The sequence below is a fragment of the Corvus cornix genome, chromosome 1 (assembly GCF_000738735.6).
Source record: "Corvus cornix cornix isolate S_Up_H32 chromosome 1, ASM73873v5, whole genome shotgun sequence".
Lineage (NCBI taxonomy): Eukaryota > Metazoa > Chordata > Aves > Passeriformes > Corvidae > Corvus > Corvus cornix.
In genome coordinates this window covers 30,609,295-30,636,248 of record NC_046332.1, presented here as the reverse complement: position 1 = coordinate 30,636,248, position 26,954 = coordinate 30,609,295, and the positions used below count along the sequence as shown (strand labels likewise).

Below are 26,954 nucleotides of genomic sequence, written 5' to 3'. Positions count from 1 at the left end.
AGCCCCATCCAGCCTGGCCTTGAACACTTCCAGGGATGGGCATCCACAGCTTCTCTGGGCAAACAACCTCTTCCAGTGCCACACCATGCTCACAGTAAAAAAATTTATTCCTAATATCTAATCTAAGTCTCCCTTCTTTAAGTTTAAAACCATACCCCCTTTTTCCTATCTGCTCATGTAAAATGTTTTCATGGCACCCATGAAGATCCCTGCTACAGGTTTATCTGCAGTTCCAAGTCCTTGTTGTACGGAGCCCTGACGGATTCTTGGGCTAAAGGGTGGCTGGAAGGGTACTCCTGCCCTGAGGTCTCTGGCCTGTGCAAGGGACTGTATTGAGGTCCTGTGGGGTGAGGCCAGGAGCTGACAGGCATCATGGTTTGAATGCACCAGCCTTGTGCACTTGTAAATGTGAAAACTGGGACAGGAAAACACTTGAGGACCAGGAAACTCAGAGCTGAGATTTTGCCTAGAAGCTTAACTCTGACCTGGTGACTCCCTGCCCAAATCTGGGCTAGTGTCTTTTTTCCTTCCTGCTGAGAAAGGTGGGGTTGGATTTTAATTGAGCTACGAAACATTACTGAGGTTTCTTACTTAGGTATAAAGCTTGTCATTTGAGCTACTGAAAGCTGCAAAATACACCTTTTCATTTGCAGTGTTATCGTAAAATTTGTTTCTAAGCTCCACTTAGGAATGAGGGAGCTGGAAATCCTCCTGTTGAATGCGTTTTTTTGGTGATGCTGCAAAAGTAAGGAGCAATAAGAGGGAGCCTCCTTGCTTCAAAGCTAACCAGGAACTCTGCTCAAAGTGTAGAAGTCACAGGTCCCTTCCCCAGCCCTTAGAAATGCCCTGCTGCTGTCCAGTCCTCAGCCATGAACAGACTCAAGCTGACCTTGAGCTCAAGACAGATGATTTGTGACCACCATGCCCAGTTTCACTCAAGCCCTCCTCATTGTGTCAATATAGTTGGTGTGGATGTGAGGGCAGATCCTGGCTGTGTCTGGGCTTTGCTCTGGACTGCATCTGATGCGCTTGGAAGGGCTTGGGCAGCCTTTCCTTGGGCCCAACATGACCCATGCATGTGTGGAAAGGGAGTGAGGGAGGCTCTGCCAGGAACGCAGGTACTTCCTGACTGCACCACTGGGTTTGGAGGTGGGATTTGAAGACTGCAAGGAGCCTTCAGACAACTGCTCAGAACAGACTCCAGTGGCCAATCCCTTGGTATTAACCTGGGCTATTGGCCAAGGATGTGGCAGCACCTGAACAGTTCTGAGGGACAGGCAATGAACCTGCCCCATTGCTGAAGGCCCTTCTGCCTCTGCAGCCCTTCCTGCTGGAAATCCCTTATCCTTTTGAGGGGCAGGAGGCTCATACGGTATGAGCCTCATATTCATATGTATGCAGGCATTAAGGTGGGAAGATGGTGCCTATGGGGGATCTAGCTGCAAGAAGAAATACTTCAGCATCAACTTTCAGCCATAGGATGGATGTCTGTTCCTTCATGAAGATGCACTTTCAGGTCAAAGGCAGACCCTGAACTGCCAATTTACCATAGAATCATAGAACCATAGAACCATAGAACCATAGAATGGCCTGAGTTGGAAGGGACCTTACAGATCGCCTAGTTCCAAACCCCTGCCATGGGCAGCGACACCTTCCACTAGACCAGGTTGCTCAGAGCCCCACCCAACCTGGCCTTGAACGCTTCCAGGGATGGGACATCCCCAACTGCTCTGGGCAACCTGTGCCAGTGCCTCACCATGCTCACAGTAAAGCATTTCTTCCAGGTATCTCATCTAACCCCACCCTTTCACTTCAAAGCCATTCCCCACTTGTTCTATCAAAACATGCCCTTACAAAAAGTCCTTAAAAAAAGTCCCCTACAAAAACTGATATGAAACTATATGAAATTAATGCTGTGAACAGAAATCCCTGGCAAATGACTCTGCTATAGGGATGAGGAGATGCTGCAGGACCCTTGGTGAGCCTGGGGTGGATCCTGCCTGGAGCTGTACACTGCTCTACTACTTGCTGCTGGTCTCCAAACATGCACAGTCTCCGCACATCTCCACACTCACGTGCTGCCCTCCCACACAAATTCCAGCATCCCTATCTCTGTGCTGGTGTGCACCATCAGCACAGACACAGGCAGGGCTGCAAATCAACCTACACTTTTCAGCCCACTGCCCCACTATCAGCAAAATCAAGGTGTGGATGTTGGTGGGAAAGCACAACCTCCATGCCTCCATGATAGTCTGTGGCTTACCCAGGCTTGCATAGACCTTTTTTATAAAATGTGCACCAAGCAAGACTCAGTAAAGCTGCCTGGTCTACACCAGAGCTCCTGTGCTATGTTCGGCCGCATATGTGCCCAGCCGGGTCTGCTGCTCAGGACACCTTCCATGAGAGTATCAGGATGTTTGGAGAATTGAGGTGTTTGTGAGGCTTTTCCCCTAAGAAAGGTCCTTTTAAGGCTGGAGGGTCTGGGAAGATACCTTCACCCCACAATAGAAGGGCTTTTTCCAGATATCTGCTCCAGGCTCCTAAGGGTGGGCTGCAGAAGCACACAGCTCCTTCTTGCTGCAAAGCCTTTGAGCACAGGCAGCTGGTGGAGGGAAGCCGAGATGGAAGCGAGATCCCAGTGCCAGAGCTTTGGGTCTGTATGCTGCAGCAGCAAGACTGGAGATACCCATGGGCAGGGCCAGGCTTTTCAAATGCTCCGATGTGCATTGTGCAGGTTTGTTTTCTGAGGGAAAGCCATCCAAAACCCTCTTCCTCCTTCTACTTCGCCCATAAACTCTCCCCCCCTCCTTTTGTTTTTTCAGCAATCTGCAGAGCTCTTTTCCAAGTCAGGTGAGGCTCAAAAACCCAAGTGCCCTGCACTGTGGTGACTCTGGGGTATAGGATGCAAAGGCTATTTATAGTCAGAGGAGGTTACCCATCCCTCCGTGGATTTTCTCTGTGAATGTGAGTGTAACCTTGTGTGAAAGCCTCATGCAGATCACCTTGTCTCAGTCTCAAAGTCTGCAGAGAAAATAATTAGAATGGAGTTTGGTGAATCAAGGAAATTCAAAAGGCTCTGCAGAGCCACCTTGTGCCCATCAAAAGCATTCTGGAAGAACAAAGCAGTTCAAAGGCAAGGAGTCTGAATAAAATATACACAATTTATTTATTTATAGGAGGTTTACAGCTGTACAATGTTGGCTTTCTGTTTGGACCATTCTCTGACCTTGTGCAGCATGACATGTCAGTGCCTTTGGAGATGAAGACAAGTCACAGCCTGTTTTAACAGGCAGATGTCAAAAAGAAATTAATTCCACAGAGTGTAATGCCAGGCTGCCTGCAACCATTGAAATGATTAACAAAAGAAATGTGAAATACATCAGACACATGTCCTACCCCACTCATGAGGGACTGGAAAGTGTTTTTCAAACCTGCCCTCCTCTAAAAAAAAAAAAAAAAAAAAAAAATCAATCCTGAATATTTCTGTTTACTTAATTCAAAGAGAAAAGGCATCAACAATAGGAATGGCATTTCAATAATTCCCTTCCCTCATGTGCTCTACAAATAAGACAAAAAGAAGAGTAAGAAAGGTAATTTTTGTCATTTCATTTGAAATGTAGGGAAAGAAGGCTTCTCCTCTAACTTTTCCAAGGTTTTCTCTTTTTTTTTTGTTTTAAAAAGGACAAATAATACTGATATTAAGACAATTTTGTCCTGATACAGAGAGATGATTTTTTTTTTTTTAAGACGTTATTAAAAAGCTGCCTTTCCTCTCTTTATGGCTTGATTCTCTGTAGGGAGGAAGGAGGCTGCCCATGGGTACCAGGGCACCACAACTCCTTGGTGAGCTTTGGCACCATTCCTTGGGGATCACGGTGCCATTTGGCACATGGCAGGGCGCTCCTGGACAAACGGCTCTCCTTTGCTGCAGCCACCCACAGCCTGATTTCCTGAGAAAACAAGGCTAATGCAGGCAGGCAGGACACCTCCATCTGCTGATGATGGTCCTGTCACGTTCCTGCGATGCCAAATAGCTCATCCCCCTGCCAGGTGAGGTATCTTCGGGCATCCCTCTCACATATCGCTCTGAACATAAGCCTGAGAGATCTTCTCCTAAGACCCAAATCATACCTTCTAACCCCACAGTCCTGCTTCCATTTATTTTCAGTGATCAGTCTCATAAACAAAACTAGGATAAAATCAAAATATCTCTGCATTGGTCTTCCCAAATTCAAGGATTTGCTTTGACCTTGGGATCAAAAAGTTGCTTTACCTAACTAGGAGCATTTAAGTCAATTCTGCAAGATGCTGAACCAAACTTGGTCCCAGTGATGGCACCTGGAGCTGGAGGCTGCTCAGTGCAAGCCAGGAGTAATTGAGATCTGGAAAGAGCATCATGGGGACCTCTGCTTGCCTTTAAGTCCTGGAAAACAAGACCTAAGAACATAAGCAAATGTGGTAAAAAAGACAACTCATAACCGCAGGACTGTGAAGATGAGGAAAGGGGAAAAGCAGCCTGCAAAAATCACTGCAGTTGTACCATCAGCTTCTGGTTGCACCAAGAACTGAGCTAGCAGGTACTGTGACTTTGGGGAACACTTCACCATGTTTCAGACTTAGCAGACCTTTAGGTACTTTTAAAAAAACCCCAAACAGACTTGCAGGACAAACATGGGTGTTCAGTAGGACAAGCAGAAACCATTTGCTGTGGTAAAAGAAGGCTTTCCTGTTCACTTTTCTTGCAGGAAAAGGACTCTGCTCAGGTCAAAATTTACCAAGATTCAAAGATTTTGTATTAAATTCCACTTGCATGCAGGTGACTGCAAAATATTTGCTCGTTAGAAAATCTAACTGAAAAATCCCTTAACTTGCACCACTTTAAAGGCACACGAATAAAAAAACCCAAACAACAGGAGAAAAAAAAAGGGGTTGAAACTTGTCCTAGTCAGCTGCTGAAAGGCCAGACAACGGGTTGTTGTTTGGTTTATCTGGGATGATTTATAAGAAGCCAGATTCTGCCACCCAGTGGAATAAGGAAGATTAACCCAGTTTTCATGGATATCAGGAGCAGACTGTGGCCCTAGACACATCCCCAAGGATGCATTTGGGTTGTGCTTGTGAGACTGGCTCTAGGACTGTGCAACTCATACTCCATGACAGGAGACTGAAAATTAAAGGTGAGAGATGGACACTGGTATGAATGAAATATTCCCAGCATTTTCAGGCTGCACTGGGAGCAGTGCTCCTCTAGTACAAGCTAAAATCCCACTATTTTTAAAAAGAATTTGAGAAAGCGAGGCACTGAGAAATGATGCACTGTAGGCAGCAGTACAGATGGAGCCCATGGAGCAAAGCTCCCCATCCCTTGAACTTGACACTTCAGCCTTCAGAGGAACCAACCTTCTCTTACCTAAACACTGAACTGCCCCAGTAGACAACCCACCCCAGCTCCTGGGGTGAGATTTTGGGATGGAGATGGCAGGGAGACATGGAGACAGCAGGCACCACGGGAGTTCAGGAGGCACACACGGGAGCCGGGTGCAGACTGATTCAGAAACTTGACCCCAGAGAACAGTTATCCCACCACAGCTGTTGTTATTTTTGTATACTTCAGAGTTGCATGGGGTTGAACAAGACTTCGGTGGAGACAGCTTGTCCCCAAAATGATGGAGCCTTTGGTCTTGTTGCCCCTGTGGATTTGGGATTTGGGCTGCCTTGGTGCGTTTTCCTTGCAGTTGCAGTATGCAAACCCATATCCGAAAAACATCCAGCAGGCCCCGATCGGTTTTTCCACTTCTCCTTTGCTGTGGTGCCTCCACAGATAAGCGATTACATGGTAATTTCAAGGGAGAAAACTCCATGCACACTACTCTTAACCCAAGCAGACACATTGAAGATGCACTGAAGCAGCTGGTGGGACCATGGTGGCCACACGTGTGCGTGGTGGCACGTGTGTGTGCCAGCCTGTGTAAACAAACAGCCCCAGGGCATCGTGCTCTGCCTGTCAGGACACACAGCATGCTCACAGAGGTCCCACAGTGCACGTGGCAGCCAGGGGGGCTGCAGAGGACGCCAGCAGAAGGATCATTGCGGTTCCCCAAAAAAGGCACCATTTTTTAACATTGAAAACACAAGATTGGCTCCTTGGAGTGGAATGCATGCATGGTTCATATACACTTTGCAGGTGGTAGGTAGGCTCTGTGTGTCTCTCTCTATATATATATATGTGTGCATGTTTATATTCACATATGTGGCACCAGAAGAGTCATCCTTGAGTACTCAGACATTAGTGAGGATGTTACTGCTGAGCAGCATCACAGCAATGGTTCCAGGGAGATCGTTTGACCTCCTGTTCCCCTTGTCCTGGAGGTGCAGTGTGTGCACCGACTGCCGGTCGCTGGGATCCCCCGTGAGCACCACTTGGCCCAAGAACTCATCACTTATCAAGTTGTGGTTCCAGATCTGTGGAAACAAAACAGGGATGAGAGCAGCTCCTTCAGGGATGCAGCCAACCTTCATGAACTGGAGAGAAGGGGTTACTGGGGATGTGCCCTGAGCTGAAGCCAGGGAGGTGGTGAGGTGTGAGGGTGTCACTCTGGAAGTGAGACGGGTGAAGGACATGATTTAACCAGATGTCACCATGGTGGTGAGAGGTTGAGCTGCATTAACTAATGAACAGATCTGCTGTGGACAGTGTGAGGAGAGGGCCGCAGGGGGGGTCCAAGTGAGAGAGGGTCGCCATCCCTCAGCCCACTGCTTGCCTGCCTGTACAATTGTACCTGAACAATGATGGGTTGTCCTGGCTTCTTGCGGTAGAAGAGCCCTTTCACATCGAATTCTGGTGACACCGTGTTCTTCTTCACTGGAGAGCGAACCTTTTGCCCTTCGCACTTGATGATTACATAAGGGTCAGCTCCTGAGGAGAGAAAAAGGAATTTTTGGTTTGTTGTAGCTTCTGTAACTCCTTAGAGTCCTTTTCCAGGGGTGTCATGCAGTTCTCTGCCTCCATATCCCACCAGAGGAGATGGGTATCTGCCAAAGCGTTTGTCACACCCTGTATGATGTCCATGGAGCTCAGCTGTTTGGGTTTAATTCTATTGGGTGACATTGTCCCTGCACAGCAGGTGTTGATGGACTGCTATGAAGCTGGGGAAGGGTCTCGATGGAGCACAAATCTGATAAGGAGCGGCTTGAAGGAGCTGGGGGGGCTTAACCTGGAGGAAAGGAGGCTCGGGCGGACCTTATGACTCCTACAACTGTCTGAATGGAGGATGTAACGAGGTGGGGGTGGGTCTCTTCTCCCAAGAAACAAGCAACAGGACGAGATGAAAAGGCCTTAAATTGCACCAGCGGAGGTTTAGACTGGATATTAGGAAAAACTAACTCATAGAAAGGCTTATCAAGCACCTGGAACAGGCTGCCCAGAGCAGTGGTACAGTCACCATCCCTGGAGGGGTTTAAAAGATGCGCAGATGTGGCTGTTGGGAACAGGATTTAGTGGTGGACTTGGCAGTGCTGGGTTAAGGGTTGGACTTGATGATCTTAGAGGGCTTTTCCAACTGAAACAATTCTATGATTCTATGAAAGGGCCACCTCTCTTGTCCCCATATTCTACAGAAACACTCCTTCATCACTCCAAATCCTCCTGACCATTGCAGTAAATGTTCCATGGAAGACACCATCCTACTCAGCCCTCTTTTCAGGATTTGCTCTCCTAGAGGCAGGCAGAATTAAAACCATGGAGAAGAGAAAGAGGCTCACACAAGGAAATACCAAATAGAGGATTAAGTTACCAAGTTTACATACTACCATCCCACAGCTGGATGGTACCTGAGCTTCCAGGAGAAGGAAAGAGTCCCTCATTAGTGAATACTTTCATCTTGCCAAACAAAGTGCTTGTTTGGGGAATTTCAGTAGAGAAAGAGCTATTGCTATGGAAATTTAACTGCCAGAATGCTTTTTCTCACCACGAACTTTAGTTGCTATGATGGAAACACAGACCTGTTGGATGAGTTTTCTTGTCCAAGGGAAATGTGGAAATGAGGAGGAACAAACCAGCCCCTTCTGACAGCCAGGGATTTTGATTTCCAGACCACCTCTTTGCTCACTTTCTGTTGGCAAGGATCTGGCTCCCCTGGTGAAACACAGCTGCTGGATCTCACAGCTGTTTTTCCAAATTACCTTGTCTTTTGGGATGTCCCATTGAATCCTCAGATTCCATCAGCCAGAGCCAAATTCCTATCTGTAAATCACTATTGCCAAAGTGTTTTGAAAGGCCTGGTCTGGGATGTGTGAGAGATGCCATTGCACTGGAAAACACCAAACACACTGTTGGTGGTGGGAGCTGAACAGCTGGAAAACAGCTGGAAGAAAGCAATTCCCAAGGGGTTTTTGTGGAGAAAATGTTTTGTGACTCCAGAATCCACACATCTTCTTGTCTGAAGGAAAGATAAACCTCCTTGTTTCTGTGAACAGTTCAGAGACCTTTGGCTTCCGATTTCCCTGCATTGCTACAGGTGCACTGACCTGTTGTGAATAATCCAAGAAAAAACCACCTGCCTAGGGTTAAATTCCCTCCCCAAACACCAGATAGGGCATAAGAACTCCCTTTGTGGCATGTGGGAAGTAAGCACATTTGACTAGTCCTTGCTTAGGAAAGATCCTGCTCTTTACTCTCAGGGATATAGTGATAGGCAGCCCTAATAAAAATTCTTGGGTGAAAAAAATTACAATTTTAATTGGGTTTTATTTAGATCTTCTAAGTTTTTAATTTTTATATTTTAAATTTGGCTTGAAAGTGTTTGGCTAAATCTTGCCACAACCACCACATGTCCTTGACTCAGGAAATGGGGGAGAAAGGCTAGGATCTGGTCTATTTCCATGGTGGAAAGATATTTGCTTCTCTAACTGCAACCTCTAGACCTTCCATCCCAACTTTAGCAATCTCCCAGTACAAGCTATCACTGCCACTGGGTTTCTTGGTCCAGATGCTCCAGGCAGACAGAACATAGGGCTCTTGCCATAAGCCTCTGTGTGGCTGTAGGACAGGGGGAGGTATGGTCCTGCTGCCATCTTCCATGCAAGAAAAGTGATGGATGTCAGAATTGGTCTAGATCCACACCATCCCAAAGTGACCTAAATTTGACATACCCTCTACTGATAAGACATTTATCCAGCCTCCAGGGATGAATGCTACACATCAGGCTGTTTCTCTGTCTTTCCTACTGAAATGCCTTTAAATACAATTCCTGGCTTTTACGGCTGCTCATACTTGAGAGGAAAGCTTGGGTTGTTACAGGACCACCACTAAGGGCTTTGGGGAAGTTTTGGGAGGGTCTCAGATAACAGCCTAAATATAACAGCTCCCAGATCATGTCCACTGCAAGAAGTGAGTTTGGTTTTATGTATCCCTAGTGCTTTTAGCATGCATATTTGTAATTCCTTAAGTCTGATAATTTAGCTTAGACCCAATATTCCATTAAGCCAGGAGACCAAACATCCTGGAGGCCTCGCAGTTGGAGGCCGGAAACCCCTATGCTATCCTGAGAAACCAAGGTCTTCCCTAGAACATCCTGTAAGCCAAGATAGGCCCATCCAGGGGGGGATTCCTTGGGATGGGGGGTTTGTTTGAGCCTCTCATTGGGGAATCTTTGATAGATATGCTAATTTGCAAGGTCTATAAACTGTAGACGTGATCTATCATCGGGGTGCATTTCAGCGTGCATTTCGGCGCATTCCACCTGGATGAAGTGGTGCACCTTAAGGTTCCTTAAATAAACACCAAGGTAAAAAACCCTTTTTCCCTTAAATCGTGTTTGATTCTTAATTTTAAGACCAGGGAACGGAAACAATATAAATTCCAGCCACGTCCCAGTTCATAAATCACCTCCCAACTCCTCCGGGGCCAGACAACAGGTAGGGAAAGACCAGTACCTCCTTGGGAGTCCTGATTCTTGAGCCCAGCTGCAGCAAGGACATGGATCTGGGATACTACTTGTGGGTAGCCACACATCCCACTCCAGCAGGTGTGTGGTGGCTCATCCAATGTCAGCTCTCTGCAAGGAAAAACACATGGCCTTTGAGAGGTGCCTAATCTTACCCCAAGGAGTTTGCTCTGGCACAATGAAGGACTGTATAGGCCATTCACTTAAGAGTTGGACTCAATGATCTTTGGATGGTGCTTGTGGGTCCCTTCCAACTCAGAATATTCTGTGGTTTTATGACTATCCATTGTCCACTGTCAGACTCTGCTCCCCACTCTAATCTCCTCAACCTGGTTTTGGGATGCCCTCCCATATCATGCTTAGAAGCAGAGTGGGAGCTTCTCTGCATGTCTGTGGAGAGACCTGTAAAGATGTCCTGTCTCTTGATCACCCTTAACAGAAAGCCAAAGAGCAGCTGCAGGCAAGGCTGTGACTATTAAGAAAAACCACAAATCAAAAGCACAGGGCTGTCTCCAAAGAGCCAATTCCTCCCCATCCCTGCTCATGCTCCTTACCGGCAATCTGAAGGCACGTCTGTGAAAATCCTGAGAAGGAACTCGCCTTCATGACCAGGGTCAAAAGTGGTGGGGATGATGACGTAGCGGCCTTCCTTCAGGTCTGTCCTCAGGAAGACGCTGCGGGAGTTGATGTAGATGGAGCTGGCCACCTTCTGCTGCAGGGTGTGCATCCGGTAGTTCCTATTCAACTCCACCTGGGCAGAAACCACAGTGGGATGGTCAGCGCATTGTCACTGGCTGAAAATGTACTGGTATCCACCACGGAGGGGGAAAGACTGCAAGGACTGAGTCCACAGTGCCAGGAGACCTGGAGTTAAGAGAACCAGCAAATTGGTCCCAGCTGTGCTGGGCGGAAAGCAAGTGTGGACGTGGCTTTCCCAATTCTTTTGGCTCAGGGACTCATCTCCTGCATCACAGCTTAACACTGGGGACCCAGCAAACAACATGTAAGGATTAGTCTAGCAGATCTCAACATTTGGAGAGAAAAGACTAATCATTGCTTTTAGCAAGAACTGTGCAGAATCACAGAATGGTTTAGGTTGGAAGGGACCTTAAAGATCATCTAGTTTAATTCCCTGTCATGGGCAGGGACACCTCCCACTAGAACAGGTTACTCAAAGCCACATCCATCCTGACCTTGAACATTTCCAGGGATGGAGTATCCACAGCTGCTCGAGGCAACCTGTTTTCCATGCTGACCCCTTTGATATCCCTCTTCATCTCCAGAGGAGGGCAGGCTGTGCTGATGGCACCCCAGAAGTACCCAGATAATGCTTAAATGAGCGATATGGTCATGCAGGACTGATGTACCACTCCACAACCAACAAATTTATAGTGGCATTCAGGCCAACATGCAGGAACCCCAGCCTACCTTATGGATATCAAAGCCTATGGCCAAATTCTCTCCTTTGCCCTCTCTGCGACTGGTCCTTTTGGGCTTCTGCTGGATGGAGATCAGCACTTCATCTTCTGCCTTCTTCACATCAAACACATACTAGAAGCAAAAAGAGGAAGGTAAGGGAGATTTTGATTAATACAGGATCCCTGGGCATGGGTGGGGGTGGATTTAACAGATTTAACATCAGTTTCTCTCCATCCACTTCCATGCAGGGACAGCCTGGCTCCAGTACCCACTCTGAGAGCCCATACACTCTCTTCTTGGGACCTGGAATCAACTTGCCAAGACAGTGACCTTTTTGGCCCATCTTAGAGAAATACTGCGAAATCCAGTCTTTGAATTGCTCAGCAGAATCCAAGCAGTCTAGATGTAGTCCTATATCAGAGACTTTCACCCCCTGCAGTCTGCCAGAAGTCCTCCTATAAGGCATGGAAGGATGAACTGATGTTCAGAGACCTAACAAAAAGGCTAATACAGAGCTGGAAGCTGGAAACAACTCTCCCACATCCTTGATGACAACTCCTGCAATGGACCAGACCATCCTTCATCTGCTTGTTAGATGAAGGACACAAAAGGTCCTCACTTGTGATACTGAGAATCCCAGTTCAGAGCAGGACAAGACAATTGTAGAATCATTTATGTTAGAAAAGATGTCTAAGATCATCCAGTCCAACCCTTACCCAAGCAATGTCAAGTTCACCACTAAACCATGTCCCCGGGTGTCCCCCACATCACATGCCTTTTGAACACTTCCAGAAATGGTGATTTCACCATGGCCCTAGGCAGCCTCTTCTAACATCTTCACCCTTCCAGTGAAGAAGTTTTCCCTAATATTCAATCTAAACCTCCCCTGGCACAACTTGAGGTTGTTTTCTCTTGTCCTACCACTTGTCACCTGGGAGAAGAAACTGACTCCCACCTGGACACAATCTCCTTTCAGGAAGGTGTAGAGAGCCATAAGGTCCCCTTGAGCCTCCTTTTCTCCAGAAAAGTTTGCTCCAGGAAATGAACTTCAAGCTAGAAGGAAATGGCTCTATGGGCTACTCCTGTCCTGGTAAATTTAACAGTGTCAAAGTTTGGGCAAAAAACCTGGAATTTGGTCATTCAGACATCCAGATTATTGGAAATGACTCCTGGACTGGAACCAGACAACACTGATACCCTGTGGCACAGCTTGCTCTTCCCTTGTGCCAAGGGTGCTTGGATGCAGTCTCCCTGATAAGAGGGATAAGGTTAATAGAGTTGGCCTCAATGCTGGTCATGCTGAGCCAGAGAATTGCCATAAGCACAAATAATCTATTAGAGGTTTGGTAGCCATTTCAGTCTTCTAGGTACCTGTAGGACAGTTAAACACTTGGAAGCACATGTGAAGGCTCCAGAAGGGCCTCTGCCCCCTTACTCACTTGGGGGTTCTGCAGAAAGGTGTCCTTGTGGTTGATGCAGCCTCCAGAGCGGTTCTTCAAGGGGTCACTGCTTCTGGTCCATGCCCCATGTAGCACTGCCTCTTCCCAGGTCTTGTGGATGCTCAGGTAGGAGGTGTTGATCAGACGGCACTTGATGATGTCCGTGAAGTATTTGCAGAAATCTTCAAAGGTCATCCTGAATCAGGACAGAACTGGGTTATGCTGCTTCATTCCCTGGAAAAGTACACTGCAGGGATTTTCCTGATCACCTGTTAGAGAGTGTGGGTTGTCTCTGATGGCTGATGAATAACAAAAAATATCTCCAGAAGAGATGGAGGTACTTTTGTCTATGCCTGCAGTAAATACTTCTTGAGTTTAAACAACAGATCTCTGTGTTTTGGAGCAGGAGAAGCAGCACAGCGTCCCCTTCCCCACCCAAGGGTAAATGTGATACTGAAATGTTCCTGGTGAGTCTGTGAAATTCAGCACATTTATGACAGGTTCTCAGTGCCTTGGCGAAATGGTCTGGCCGCTGTGTGATAGAGAGCAGCTTGCAATCCCAGGGTCATGGCCATCCAAAACTGACACCCATGGGCTCAAGGAGAGGGCTTCACTAGAGATCCTATGGCTTGGAAGCCTATTTTCTCTGGATAGCTGTATGCATGGAAATGATGTACATGCTCCATGGGGTGGGAGGATGCTGTGGGCATGGCCTGTGGTGACAAACTCAGGAGGGACTCACCAGAACTCTCCATCATCTTCCACTGTCATTCCCATCTTCTCTCTCTCACTTTTACTCACTTTCTGCCACTCCTCAGAGCTGAGGGAAGAGAACAGGATCATTACTCAAAGGTAAGGGACACAGAAGAATTTGAGGCTCAAGGACTGTATATAAAGCCAGTCCCCATGCTGCTGTGGTTAGGTCATCTGCCAAACAGGGGGAAAGTGCAGCATGGCTTGGAACTTCAACTTCCTTCCTGACCAGTGGAGGTGAATCCAGCCTGGCAAGGTTTTATTTGGCCAGTAGAATCACAGCCCTATCCGTGAAGACAACAAAATTGACTCTGGCCAAAGGCTCTGGTTGCACCAGCCCTTGGTTCCTCATCTCATCTACAGCCATCACAGCAGCCAGTGGTGGCAGAGGTTGATTCTGTTGGGTGCTTGTTTTGCTGCAAAAAGACTGGGAGCACAAAGGTGAGCTATAAACATCCTTCGCTAGTACAAACGAACATGGAATCATGGAATCACAGAATGGTTTGGGTTGGAAAGGACCTTAAATATCATCTCATTCCAACCCCCCTGCTATGAATAGGGGCACCTTCCACTAGACCAGGTTGCTCAGAGCCCCATCCAACTTCGTCTTGAATGCTTCCAGGGATAGGGCATCCAAGCTTCTCTGAGTAACCTGTGCCAGTTCCTCACCCTCACAGGGAAGAATTTCCCACTGAAACAAGCTGTCCATCCCAACTCACGTGTCACTCCAAGGGCCGTTCCACTCCCGCTCGCCCCATGGGTTGCGCATGCGGATCATGTCCAGCTTCTCCGACTTGAAGAAGGACAGAAGGCCATGGCCAAGACGGACCTTCCGCACGTCCGTCACCGCGTACGCGTGGCCCTTCACCAGTCCGCAGGCCAGGCGAGCCTCCATGTCAGCCGCTGACGTGGCCTGGCAGGAGGACACAGACAGTGCTCAGACCAGGGGGACATGACCACCTCTGCAGGGGCTGGGAAAGAAAGGAACTCAGATTTCCCTGCAGGTTTCTTCAAGCCAAAATGAAAAGCATCAATGGTCAGGGAAAAACCCAGTTGGCACAGGTCTCAGATGCCATTTTATGTGCTGAATCCCTCCTTTTCTCTGAGCTCCCATACTGGCAACCAATAAAGCTCATCCTTATGGTTATAATGGGAGGTCTGGCAACCAGCATTTGTAGAGATGCCCGGATGCAGACACCAAAACGTCTTTCTCTGGAGTGGATCACCTCCTAGCATTTAAACGGTACTGGGATGAACCTGGGCTCTTGGACATAGCAACAAGAAATAAAGAGGGTTGGCTGGCATTCAGGATTAACTCCTTTTGCCATCAAGAAGTTGGAACCCTTGGCCACAATTTATCCAATCTAATTTAGAAGTTTATGACTGTGTAAGACAACTGCCTCCTAAAACGCCTATTCCCAGGGGACCATGACCATACTGGTAACTCCGCTTACTTTAATGGAGCAGCTGATGAGGCCTCCCCTGTTGTGCACCTTCAACACGCGCTCAAAGAGCAGGTTTCGCTTGGCTTCGTCAGCGATGTAGTCCCCTTCAGTCAGGTCGATAGGTTCAGAGACCCCACCAGTGAAATCCACCAGGGCATCAGCAGTGTTGCCTCCATCCAGGGCCTCGTAGCAGCCTGACAACCTGAAAGAGGGTGACAGGGATGGCAAAGGGGTCTGGGACAATTCTTAGGGCAGCCTTGGGAATGGAGATTTGCAGTTGAACTTCAAGTGGGAGAGGATAGCAAACTACGGTGAAAAGATAGGACCCACATTCCTTGCAGCACTCTTGCTGCCATAGGACCAAAGTAAAAGGAACTTGAAATCTCTAGAATAGGCGTTACTTAAAGAAACATTGAAGGGTATTTTGCTTTAAGGGTAAATTAAGGCTAGAGAAGGGTTTTTTCCCCTTATTTTTTGTCTGTTTGAGTTATGCACTACTACTTTCCTGTCCACAGGAAAGATGTTGGTTCCACTGCTGCAAGCCAGCTGATGAATGAACAGAGAGGAAAAACAGAGTGCTCAGGTCCCACTTTATCCTACAACTGCCTGGGTACCTACTTGGCATAAGCTTTCTCCACCAAGGCACACCAGAACTCATTCTTGGAGTTGGAGTGGCAGTAGATGAGCTGGTTGTGGAGTGTAGGAAGGCGGTCATCGATCACCACATCCAGCCACTGACCAAAACGCCAGAACTGGAAGTGGAAGATCCCCACATAGCTCTCGGGTTTCTCAGGGTTCCACTCCTGCTCCTTCCAGTCTGGGATGACCTGCGAAAGAAGAGGCACATATATCTAAATGATTCCCTTTTTTCCTGGGATTGACTCTCATCCTGGAACTAATGCAGACAATATCAAAGGCAAGGAAGAATATGAGGGGGATGGATTTGCTTACAGTCTGCTGGGGCCAGATTTTGGACCTGGTTCCACCAATGCAGACTAGATTAATGTGACTAGAATAGTTTAGACTTCACTGTCCCTCGGAAGGTGGAGTTAAAGACCTTTGTCCTCTTTCTTATAACCCTGCCCTGGACATCTGTTGCCATCTACTTCTGTAGACAGGCTATTGGAGCAGAAGAGTTCTTTGTCTAACCAGGGGTGGTTATTTTTATGAACACATTTTTTGTTTTTTTAGTGTCAGTAGGGTACTAACAAAGGGCACCTTCTTTGATTCTCCTACTTGATTCTGGCGTGACTTGACTGGCCCAAGAGCAAGTGTTGTATTCATCTACCTACTGCCAATGAACAGGCAGCAGATACTCTGTATGAACTGTTAAATAAAAGTGGGAAAAGCAGGATTCCCTCAAGGTCTCCATTCTTCCCTGTCAAGAGCTACCATGCTCATCCAAGCAAGCACAGCAAGATGACTTGATGAAAGAAGGAAAAGAAGGCCTGAGTTGAAAGAAACCCTAGAGCAGCTGAGGAGTCTGAGGAGGCACAGGTTTGGTGTCACTGCCAGCAGGGCAGGCACAAGCAAAGGGTAACTGCCAAAGTCCATAGCCCTTCATGGCTGCAGGCACCACCAGCTCTGCTTTGGATGGAAAATTCGCCCAACAGCTGCAACAGAAATGAGCACAGCCAGGCACAGACATTACACGTAGGGGGATCTGCATCTTGTTTAGAACCAGGACACAGAGGCACACAGCAAGGAACTACCCCACTGCAGTTTAGCTTTTGTTGAGGGTGGAGGCAATGTGGTTTTACTGCATGGCCAGGGCGGACTGTGGGGCCACGTGTATTTACTGTAGTTGATGGCTGACAGATACTGACTTATTCAGCAGCAGGAATGTGACTGACTGTCCACACCCCCGCTGCTTCACTTACCCACTCCCAAAGGATCATGAGCTCAGTGAGGAAAAACCCCAAGGTGTCCATGCAAGCATGTATTGTGTTCCAATACACCAAATAATCACTGTCCTGTGGAGAGCTGGGCATGTTGGGGTGGGATAGGAGAGGACACAGCTACATTGCATGGAAAGAGCCTCTTCAAGAAGTCACAGGACATGGTGAAACCATCTTCACTGTGCTTTGGGCCCTTGTCCAGCTGACAGAGCCCTTTTCATTTTTTTTTTGTCTGCTGTCACACAGCAGGAATTGTGCAGAGAGAATTCCCTCTGAAGAGCCCCCCGACTCCTTAGCTACCAGCAATGATCCAGCCCAGGGCTCTTATTGCTCCTACACTGAAATATTAATCATGCCATCAGCCCTGCAAGCTCACTGGAACTCTTTGAGTTGTCTGAATCAATAGAAGCAGAGCAGACAAAGCCATGAAAAAGAGCCACATTTGGAGGGTTTGGTGTTTTATAGGAGTGCTAACAATGTCCCAGAGTCCCCTCTGGAGACTGCCAGGAAAGGTCAGACAACCCTCCATCAGTGCCCATCGATTCCCTCCTGGCTGGAGCTCATCCTAATGAATTGTCATAGAGGACCATCATGATAATCAACTCGCTATTAATGAGGGTTTAGAAATGATCCCAGCATTGATTAGAGGCAGCTTGTCAGCCAGAGCTGGTAGTGACAGCTTCCAGCTGGCTGGGTCTGAGATTTGCTCTTACTGTCATTCGTGGCAGGACACCATCCTCCTCCATCCCTTCACTTGGGGACAGCTCTGGGAGCACCCTCCGCCACTGAAGGCAGCACAAGCAGTCAGCTTTCATCCAGAGCAGGGTCCAGGAGCAAGGATGGGTTGTATTTGTACACTGACCCAAGAGGAGTCTGATCTCCAGAGGTGTTCCCTGCTGGAGAGTATGCCATGGACCACCCATCCTAGGATCCCAGCAAGTCCTGGACTCAGCTTGGTTGTGTGACACTGGGGCAGTGGAAACCACGTCTTCTCCTTCACCCAACTGTGCTGCTTTTTCCTTAGGGGCTCACAAAATCTGGAGCTGCAACACCGTTTAGTGTGACAAATTTACAGTGAAAAGGTTCAGAGACAGGTAAATTGGGAGCTCAGAAACACCAGGTGCCCCTCCCTAAGCTGATTTAGGGCTTTTTTCAATTTTCTTAAGAGTGGCTAATTAAGAGAAAAGGCACCTGTGGCCCTGGAAAAAATGTCCCTGATTAGAACAAGAAATTGGTACACACCAAGTTCTCAAGCCTTCTGCTGGGAACTGGCCAACTCAGGATAAGGAGAGAGGCACCCAGCTGTACCAATCTGCTGAACTGTGGCACAAACTCAGATCAAATTCCCCTGGGAGATGGGACAGGGTGGTGTATCTGAAAGTCTTTATGGGATGCTGAAACTGTGTAGGGATAGTTTCAGTGACTGGTAAAAAGAGGCTCATCTTCCTTGCAGCAGAGAGAGATCACACTGCCCCCTTCACCTCTCTCCCCAGCTCTGAAGAAAACAAGGATCCACCTGAGAATCATTTCCCCTTCTATGCCCAGCTTCAAACCCCTCTCCAAACCACAAAAAAACTCCATGAAGCCTTTCATACCAGGAGAGAAGAAGGTAAATGTTCATCTTACATTTTACAGGAAGTTAAAAGGGGCTCAAAAATACCAGCATTGAGTTGAAATTTGGTGCTTTATTGCATGCAAGATTAGGGTAGCTTCCAAAGGGAGCATGAATAAGACACAAACAGCCTCAGTCCTTAAGGGGAACCCGTTGTCTAGGATTTTATTTACTGTGGTACACCAATACCCAGCAAGGTATCTGCAGCAAGAACTCTACCCCAGCAATGTAGCAATGGCATATTGTGAGACTTGGCATGCAAAACCCCCTTTGGATGTTGCCAGTGGCTCCTGTTACTTCATCTGAAGTGGTTTCTAGTCAGGAACGCTGCTCTGGGATATACAAGGAGGGAATGTCTGCTAGGACCCTAGAGGTGTGTTTGGCCAAGCAGGGATGCATCCATTTTTCTCTCTACTCACTGAGTCCAGCATTTCTTGGGGTCTAAACAAAGACATCACCTTCTCTGGCAATGGCCACGGCATGGCTGTAGGATTTGGTGGTTGCTGAGCTTTGGCTGTGGGCAAGACTCAGAGCTCCCACCATCTCTCCAGCCAGTAGCTGATCTTCCTGCTTTCTTTCTCCTCTCTGCCTGGCATGACTTGTGCATATCATTTTATACACTATTGTTGGGCTGGGGAAGGCATAGGGCCTGCATGTCTGGAGGCTTTGGAGAAGAGGTTGGACTCTTTTTGGGGCTGGTCTGCATGAGTCAGCAGGCCACAGGTACAAAGTCACCTTGCCCTGGCTTTTCCATCACTGGTCTCTCCTCACACATCTTGGGAAGATGACAGGCCGCAACTTGAGGAGTACCCACACACATTTGAGTGAAATCTGAGCAAAGGACCAACTGTAAGAATACTTAACTCTTTTAAGGGACTTTTCTATCTGTCTGTCTCAAGAAGCTTCATTGCAGTACTCTCCATATTTTGGTGGAGGAAAAGGAAACATCCAAAGTTAGTAGTTTATTCGCAGTCATGGGGCAAGCTGGGCACAAAACACTCTCCCATTCCAATATTTATAAATGTACCACTCCCCTCCGCTTCCATGGTCACCCAGACACCCTTCCCCGTGTTGTAGAGGGCAGGAGACACTGCTTTTCAGGGACAGAAGCAGGTTCCTGCTCTGCGGTTTGCAAAGTGCTCTGCATCCTCATGGCTCTCTGTAGATACTGCAGAGCAAATATTTTCACGGGTGCTTTAAGGACAGAACAAAGCACAAATTAACTCTGCACACACACACATCTGCTCCAACCCTTCTTGGACCAACACACTCCACCCTCCCCTGAGCAAGAAATGGAGGCAGTGGTCAGAAAAGGCTGGTCCAACCTCCCCATTAGTTCAGTGGGTTTGCAATCTGCAGAATACAGTGAATCCAAATGTACTTCAGCTTCATAGCAAGGTGGATTCTCCATGGGACTGGTCTTCAGAGACTTCAAGCAGCCACAGCAGCAGCACTAGTCACCAAAGCCTGCAAGCAGTCAGCACCTTGCAAGGAGAGGAACTCCATCACAAACAAGTCCTCCCTTTTTAATGGCTAGAATGGAAACTGAAAAGCAGGGCTCTCTCCAGGGGTCCCTGATGTTTTCCAGTACGGCAATTACTTATTTTTCCAGCAGGTTTTTGCTGTGCAGTTGCTACAGTGAGAGGACTTAGGGCAACCTCATATTTCCAAGCCAGCAAGACCCTGCGTGAATCCCTGATGAATTCACAAGCACACAGTCTTATACTCCAGGCAAAAGCAGCAGCAAGCTCATGGTTCCCTTCTCCCCATCATTCAGAAAGAGGACAGAACGTTTGGGGAATATTTCACAGGGCTGAGGGGCACCAGAAGCACTGAGCTGTTCTCTGCTTTACCAGTGCTGTCTCTCATAAAGAAAAGAAAAAGACAGATGTAGAAACTGAACAAAGAACTGAACTGAAAGAAGCATAGAAAAGCTGAGCAAGAGGGGATCAGGCTTTAAAAACAACGGAGCCTTTCAGCTGTGCTGGTTCGAGGCCGCCAGTGAAAGTGAGGAGGAAATACATCACCTTGCGGATCTGGGCTAATTCCGCTATCCGCTCCCCAAATTCCTGGGCATCTGCCTCATTGCACTCCACCTCCTTGGCCCCTAGCTTCTTCCAGAAGATGCCCACCGGCTCCAGCAGCTGCCGGTTCATGAGGTGGGTGAGATCAGGAGTCCAGTGCTGGGAGGTGCCAGTGACCGTGACCTTCCCAGGTCTCTCCAGCTGCATGTCCCACCGGAGGAAGCGCAGTCTGTGCTGCTGGATGAAATCCACTCGGTAGATGTGCTCATTGGGACACAGCAGCTTCTCACCATCCTGGGGCCTCGCGTTTTTTTGCTGCAGGCTCTGGAATCGCAGCCGCATGCGCCGGGTGAGCTGCTCGTCGCGGGTGAAGGGCAGCTCAAGCATCCCTGCCTCAGCTGCCATCACCTTGGCTGCTCCTCTGCTCCCTCCTCAGCAGTGTGTGGCTCTCAAACAGCACACGCAGGGGGAAAGATCAGACAGGCCCCTGGAGCTGGTGTCCCTTCTCCACAGTCCCAGCAGTGCTAGGCAACCTAGGCCAGTGACGCAAAACACCTCTGGGACTTCCCCTGAGTGCCCTCCCAACTCGTTTGCAGATTCAGAACTGTTGGTGCTGCTGTGCACAATAATCTATAGGGAAGGGATGTCTGATGTCAGCCTCCCTGACAACCTCCCTGACAACCATGGCTCATTATCCCAAAACAAAGCCAGGGATGCCACCTTGGCAGGGATGAGGGGAAATGGCTTTCTCCAAGATAGGTTCATGGGATAATTCAGGCTGGAATGAGACTCTGGAGAAGTCTGATCCAACCTACTGCTCAAAGCAGGACTTATTTCAGGGTTAAATCATGTTTCTTGGAGCTTCAGCAAGTCCATCTCTGAGTATCTCCATGGACAGAGGCTCCACAGCCTCTCTGGGCCCTGTTCCAGTGTCTGACTGTGCTCATGCTGAAGATAAGCTGCAGCTTGTGCTGCTGTCCTTTGTCCTCTGACTGCATCCCTGCAAGACCCTGGCTCCATCTTGTCCACACTCCCCTATCCAGGCTGGATGGGGCTCTGAGCAACAAGGTCCACTGGAAGGTGTGTCTGCCCTTGGCAGGAGTGTTGGAACTAGATGACCTTTGAAGGCCCCTTTCAACCCAAACCATTCTATGATTCTATGGTTAAGTAGCTGCATGGAGCAATAAGCTCCCCTTTCACCTTCTCTCCTCCTGGATGCACAAACCCACTTTCCTCCAGACCATTTTGGTGGCCTCCATCAGGCTGTGCCATCCAGGAAAGCACATGAGGGTCCCAAGGGATGGATTGACTATAAGTCAATGAATAGCAAACCACTGTGACCATCATGTCCTTTTCTGGGTAGCATAGCTGGCAGGAGTCAGACACCACACTGCTCCTGCAGCAGCAAGTCAGCACCAGCATCCTGGCATGGTTTTGCCCCCCATTTTAATGTCTCAATTTCTTTTAATAAAAGCTAGACACATCTGAAGGGTCATAGAAAGGGTGTTACAGAGCCAGATCACACCTAGAGCCATGTAGGGTCAGCCAAGGCTCAGGAGTTTAGAAAACAGCTCTCAACTAAATTCCAGTACCCCACTCCCACTCAGTGACTCACAGGCATAATGGGAAGTAGGGAGGGACATGGAGAAAGCAAGGTGGAAGAAAATGTTTGAATAAAATAACCTCCTGGGATACACAGGGATGTGCTGGCCTGCCTTATTTTCTTGAAGGTATTCCCCCTCCCCACACTTGAGAGAGACAGTTTCACTGTGTGAAATGGAGCAAGGGACATACAGAGCCTATGTAACATCCTGGTGTACACCAGGAAAACATTTTCTAGTAGCAGGGGAAAACCTGGGACAAGATTCCTGGACTGATATTTCAGAGATACTAAAGCCTGCATCAGCATCTTTCAGCTCTTGCCAGACCCCAAACAGAGACATTTTGGTGTCCAGCAATGTTATCACAATTGCATGTGTAACCACACTGAGGACCAAGTGGCCCATTATTTCTGTCTCTGAGATCTTCAGCAAATAAGAAATTCTTTACTGTGAGGGTGGTGAGGCACTGGCACAGGTTGCTCAGAGAATTTGTGGCTGCCCCATCCCCGGAAGTTCAAGGTCAGGTTGGATGGGGCTTTGAGCAACCTGGTCTAGTGGAAGGTGTCCCTGCCCATGGCAGGGGGGCTGGAACTAAATGGTCATTAAGGTCCCTTCCAACCTATACAATTCTATAAATCAAATCTTTCTGAAAGAAAAGAGGGGGGAGGTAAAAAAAAGCCTCTGAGAGTTAAAGCAATGGAAACTGAGAAGTCACAAACACCAACAGCCAAATTGCCAAGGGAGGAAAAGCAATGCTTGACAAACTGAAATAATGAAGTGTCCAAAGGGATGCAGCCTCTGGTTGGCATTTCCCAGGGCAGAGCTGGAAGTGAATGGTGAGGAAGGAAGACAACTTGCCCACTCACCCTTGGGGGATGTTGATGGTGAGGAACAAGCTAAACAACCCCGTGCATCACCCTTGAAATGAGAGCCACAGCAGTCACCACCACCACCACAGCAGGAAGCCTTATTGCTTATCTAGAAGGCAACAACAGCTATCCTGTTCCTGTAAAGAAAAACTTTGATTTTAATAAAAAATGGGGATGCTGCAAGAAATCCCTGAGCTTGCTGTCTATGCTCACCACAGGAAGCAGAGACTGGAAGAACCACAGCACACAGAGCAGATGTAAAGGTGTGGGGTGGAGGAAACCATCTCAGACCTGTGGCTATGGGAGGCTGTGGGTGAAGTAGGTGGTGCTGTCTGCACAGACTGGCTGCCTTTTACAGTAAACCTGGGAGAAGTTGCTTGCAACTTGCTGGTCCCTTGCCCTATGATGATGCACACCTGTACCAGAGTCTGTACCTGCCTTGGCTTTCACAGGGCTGACATCTTGCACAGCTGAGGACATGGTGGAGATGGGCACAGACTGTCCAGGGATGTGGCACTGAGCACCTCCTTCCCCCTGAACCTCTCTGCTTGCTCCCCAGGTCTGCAGCCCCTTGCTCTGGTGCAGCTCCTTGGTGGCTTTCTGGCCTACTCTTGAAGGAACACTGCCATATGGTGCCATCCAGCCATGGGACATGCCAGGGTTGGATGCTTTGGGCAAGCAGTGAACTTGGGAGAGATGCTAACGCCCTGAAATCAGCCTATCAGCCCCAGCATGAGGTGTCAGTGCCAAGGTGGGAACACAGTAAACAGCCAAAGAGAGAACACCATGGGAACTAGGGAAACGGGGCCAAATGCTGCAGCTGAGCATCCTGAGTTTTGTACTTCTTGTTAATTTTTAGGTTATGTTGGAATTCAAAGGGTCAGATTTGGGACCTGAAAAACAGGATGGGATTTGATCCACTTGGTTAAGGAGAAACTGGCCAAGGGTTTGGCTGGAGTGTGGTGACTGCAGTCATGATGACTAATTCTCTTTGAAATACAGTTCTTTTAGGGAGGTTTTTGCACATCGTCAGCTTTTCAGGACATGAGGCATCCCTGAGAAACAGTCTTTGAGCTGGACAAACACAATGCAAAGCCAAGGTGTTGAATACAGGCACAGGGAACCACTCACCTTCTGCCACAGAGACTCTCGGGATGCCAGGGAGGAGCAGGCAGCCACAAACCAGCAGTTCCCGACCTGGCCCTGGTGTAAGTCGTGGGAGCTGATCCCATCCACAAAGAGACGTGGATCATTGCAGATTTCCTGTGGGACAGGAGAAAACCAGACACAGTGGGTCAGTGAGCAGACAGGAAAATCAGAAGCAGGGCTTCTTGGCAAAGGAAAGTCACTTCCTCTCTTCCTCAGACTCCACGTAAACCTGACCTGCAGCTTTCTGCTGGCCTCGCTCATCATGCTGGTGGCAGAAGGACCCTGTCCTGCCTTCTGCTCTCACCAGGACACGGGCAGCATCACTAGACCAGCTCCCTATTCTGTCCCAGCACCAGTGCAGCTTTGTTATAATTATCCCTGTTGATAATAGTATGCTTTCACACCATTACAGCCCTTCTAAGTCTCCTCTTGCAGATGCCTCTACTCCGTGACTGTTTTATAAAGGGTGAGGGATCTGCCCTTCCAGATCCTAGCACAGCAGATGAAAAAAATTCGGTGAGCCAAAAGCTTTGTAGCTGGGCCAGGAGGATTAAACACTCATTCTGCCACCAAAACCAGGATGGTGGATTGTGCACGGACACCACGAATGGAGAAACTTGGGTAAGAGGCAGCTGGGAGGTGAGCTCATCCCTCCAACCACGCACCAAGACCATCGGCTTTTCTCTGCCAGGCTGCTCTCCCTGCTTCTCACTCCCACTTAGAGCCTGGCCAAGAAAGCACTTCAATAACAGAGGGTGTTGGGGAAGCTTCAGGTGACACACTGCTTTTTTTAAAATGTATTTTCTCCTGCTCAATCCAGTTTGTAACATCACATCCAGCTGGAGGCTGGGAGCAGATGGGACAGACGAAGAGATGAAAGAATCTTTTCCCCTTTGTTATTACATTTACTTTGAAGAGGAAAAAGGAAAAGCACATTATCCCTCCTCCCCCACACCTCCCAGTTTTTCAGGCTGGTTGTACCCAGAATAATATGCCCCCCCCAGGACTTTGCATATGAGGACTTCTATTGCCTCTACCCATAGATTCATGGAAGGGTTTGGGTTGGAGGTGACCCTAAAGATCATCTAGTTCCACCCCCCGCACTCTAGGCAGAGACCCCACCCACTAGATTACGTTGCCTAGGGCCCCATCGCAGGGATGAAAAGTTACCATAAGCACCTCCTGCTATTCCCACCTAGCCCAGCCAGCACCAAATACCTCAAAAATAACCTGACACAAACTGGCCAGGATCAGACCCAAGGAAAAGGACTAACCCCCTAAGGCTGGTGTTGCAGGATGTTGGATGAGCGCTAGGGGGAGGCAAGCTGACACCAGCAAGGGCAGGAGCCACCTGCACCTCTCAGCATCGCTGAGTGCAGGCAGGGATGGGAGAGGAGCAGTGGGGTTCAGCTCATAGCACCGGGGAAGCATCCAGCAGCTGGGCATGTGTCTGGTCAGTGGTGGGGGTGCCTGCAAGATCAGCTCTTTGTCATCCTGCTCTGGGGAGCAGAGGCACCTTTTTTGTCCCACCTGAGGACCACAGCTGCCCCTTCTGCCCTTGGGGGGGATCTGCAGAATACAATAAAGGAGTCACTTGATATTACAGAGACAGTTGAGAACATGAAATCATGAGAAACACAGAGCCACAGAATGGTTTGAGCTGGAAGGGATCTTTTAAAGGCCATCTAGTCCAACTCCCTGCAGTAAGCGGGGACATCTTTAACTGGATCAGGTTGCTCAGAGCCCAGTCCAACCTGACCTTGAATGTTTCCCAGGCATGGAACATTGACCACCTCTCTGGGCAACCCGTGCCAGTGTCTGACCACCCTCATTGTAAAAAACTTCTTCCTTATAGGTGGTCTAAATCAACTCTCCCTTCAGTTTAAAACCACTACTCCTTGTCCTAATCACAACAGGCCCTGCTAAAAAGTTTGTCCCCATCTTTCTTATAAGCCCCTCTGAAGAAGGGCCACCACACTCAAGCCCTCAGACTGAGCCTGGTTCCAGTGGACTCCCAGTGATCCTAAGCACAGAATCACCAAATCAATGCAGTTAATAAGGAATTTCTGGGTGCCATCCAGTCCAGGCCCCCTAATCAAAGCAGGGTCTGCTACAGCAGGTTGCTCAGGACTGTGTTCAGGCAGCTTTTGCCTATCTCCAGGAATGGAGACTTTGCAACCTCTCTGGGAAGCCTGTGCCAGTTTCTGGACCACCCTCACAGTAAAAAAGTCTTTTCTCATGTTTAAATGGAATTTCCTGACTTTCAACTTGTACACACTGTCTCTTGTAATGTCACTGGGCACCACTGAGAAATTGGGCTCTGTCTCCTTCGTTCCTGGCTATCCGGTATTTATGGACATTGTTAAGATCCTCCTGAGCCTTCTCTTCTCCAGAGTAAAGAATCACAGAATCATTAAGAAGACCTCTAAGATCATGGAATCCAGCCATTAACCCAGCACTAAAGTCCACCACTAAACCATGTCTCTCTGCACATCTGTACTTTCTTGAACATTTCCAGCGATGGTGATTCCACCACTTCCCTGGGCAGTTTGTTCCAATGCTTGACCACCCTTTCAGTGAATAAATTTTTCTTAATATCCAATCCTTGCAAAGGGGAAGGCAGCATTGCCTCCTTGTTCTAATGCTGTGGAACTGATTCGATCAGAATAAGTCTCATCCATGGGTCAGTCTCCCCAGCAAAACCCCCTGGGAAGGTTTGCCATATTCCTTAGACTGGAGCTTACCAATATTAAATTACTTGGATTCTTCAGTCCTCATTGAAGCTGCTGAGTTTCCACTCA

General features: G+C 48.3%; 2 protein-coding genes across 2 annotated transcripts in view; both read right to left on the bottom strand.

The window, feature by feature from the left end:
• Positions 1–3,141: 3,141 nt before the first annotated feature.
• CAPN5 (calpain 5) overlaps positions 3,142–26,954 on the bottom strand; it is a 52,849-nt gene continuing 29,036 nt past the window's right edge. Inside the window, exons 3-13 of the mRNA XM_039561737.1 lie at positions 24,136–24,267; positions 15,619–15,827; positions 15,010–15,202; positions 14,275–14,468; positions 13,545–13,622; positions 12,803–12,998; positions 11,373–11,495; positions 10,499–10,695; positions 9,934–10,055; positions 6,780–6,916; positions 3,142–6,462 (exon numbers count right to left, since the gene is read on the bottom strand). Of these exons, the coding sequence (XP_039417671.1) occupies positions 6,280–6,462; positions 6,780–6,916; positions 9,934–10,055; positions 10,499–10,695; positions 11,373–11,495; positions 12,803–12,998; positions 13,545–13,622; positions 14,275–14,468; positions 15,010–15,202; positions 15,619–15,827; positions 24,136–24,267 (1,764 nt within the window). The 3' untranslated portion in view covers positions 3,142–6,279. The remainder of the gene's footprint in view (positions 6,463–6,779; positions 6,917–9,933; positions 10,056–10,498; positions 10,696–11,372; positions 11,496–12,802; positions 12,999–13,544; positions 13,623–14,274; positions 14,469–15,009; positions 15,203–15,618; positions 15,828–24,135; positions 24,268–26,954) is intronic.
• Positions 15,841–22,605, bottom strand: LOC104690285 (olfactory marker protein). Its single transcript, XM_019286787.3, has one exon. It carries the CDS (start codon positions 20,937–20,939, stop codon positions 20,460–20,462), a length of 480 nt encoding a protein of 159 aa, XP_019142332.1. The 5' UTR covers positions 20,940–22,605; the 3' UTR covers positions 15,841–20,459.

Excerpts from the sequence above, each read along its gene's own strand:
- LOC104690285 (XM_019286787.3), bottom strand. The coding sequence starts at position 20,939 with ATGGCAGCTGAGGCAGGGATGCTTGAGCTGCCCTTCACCCGCGACGAG.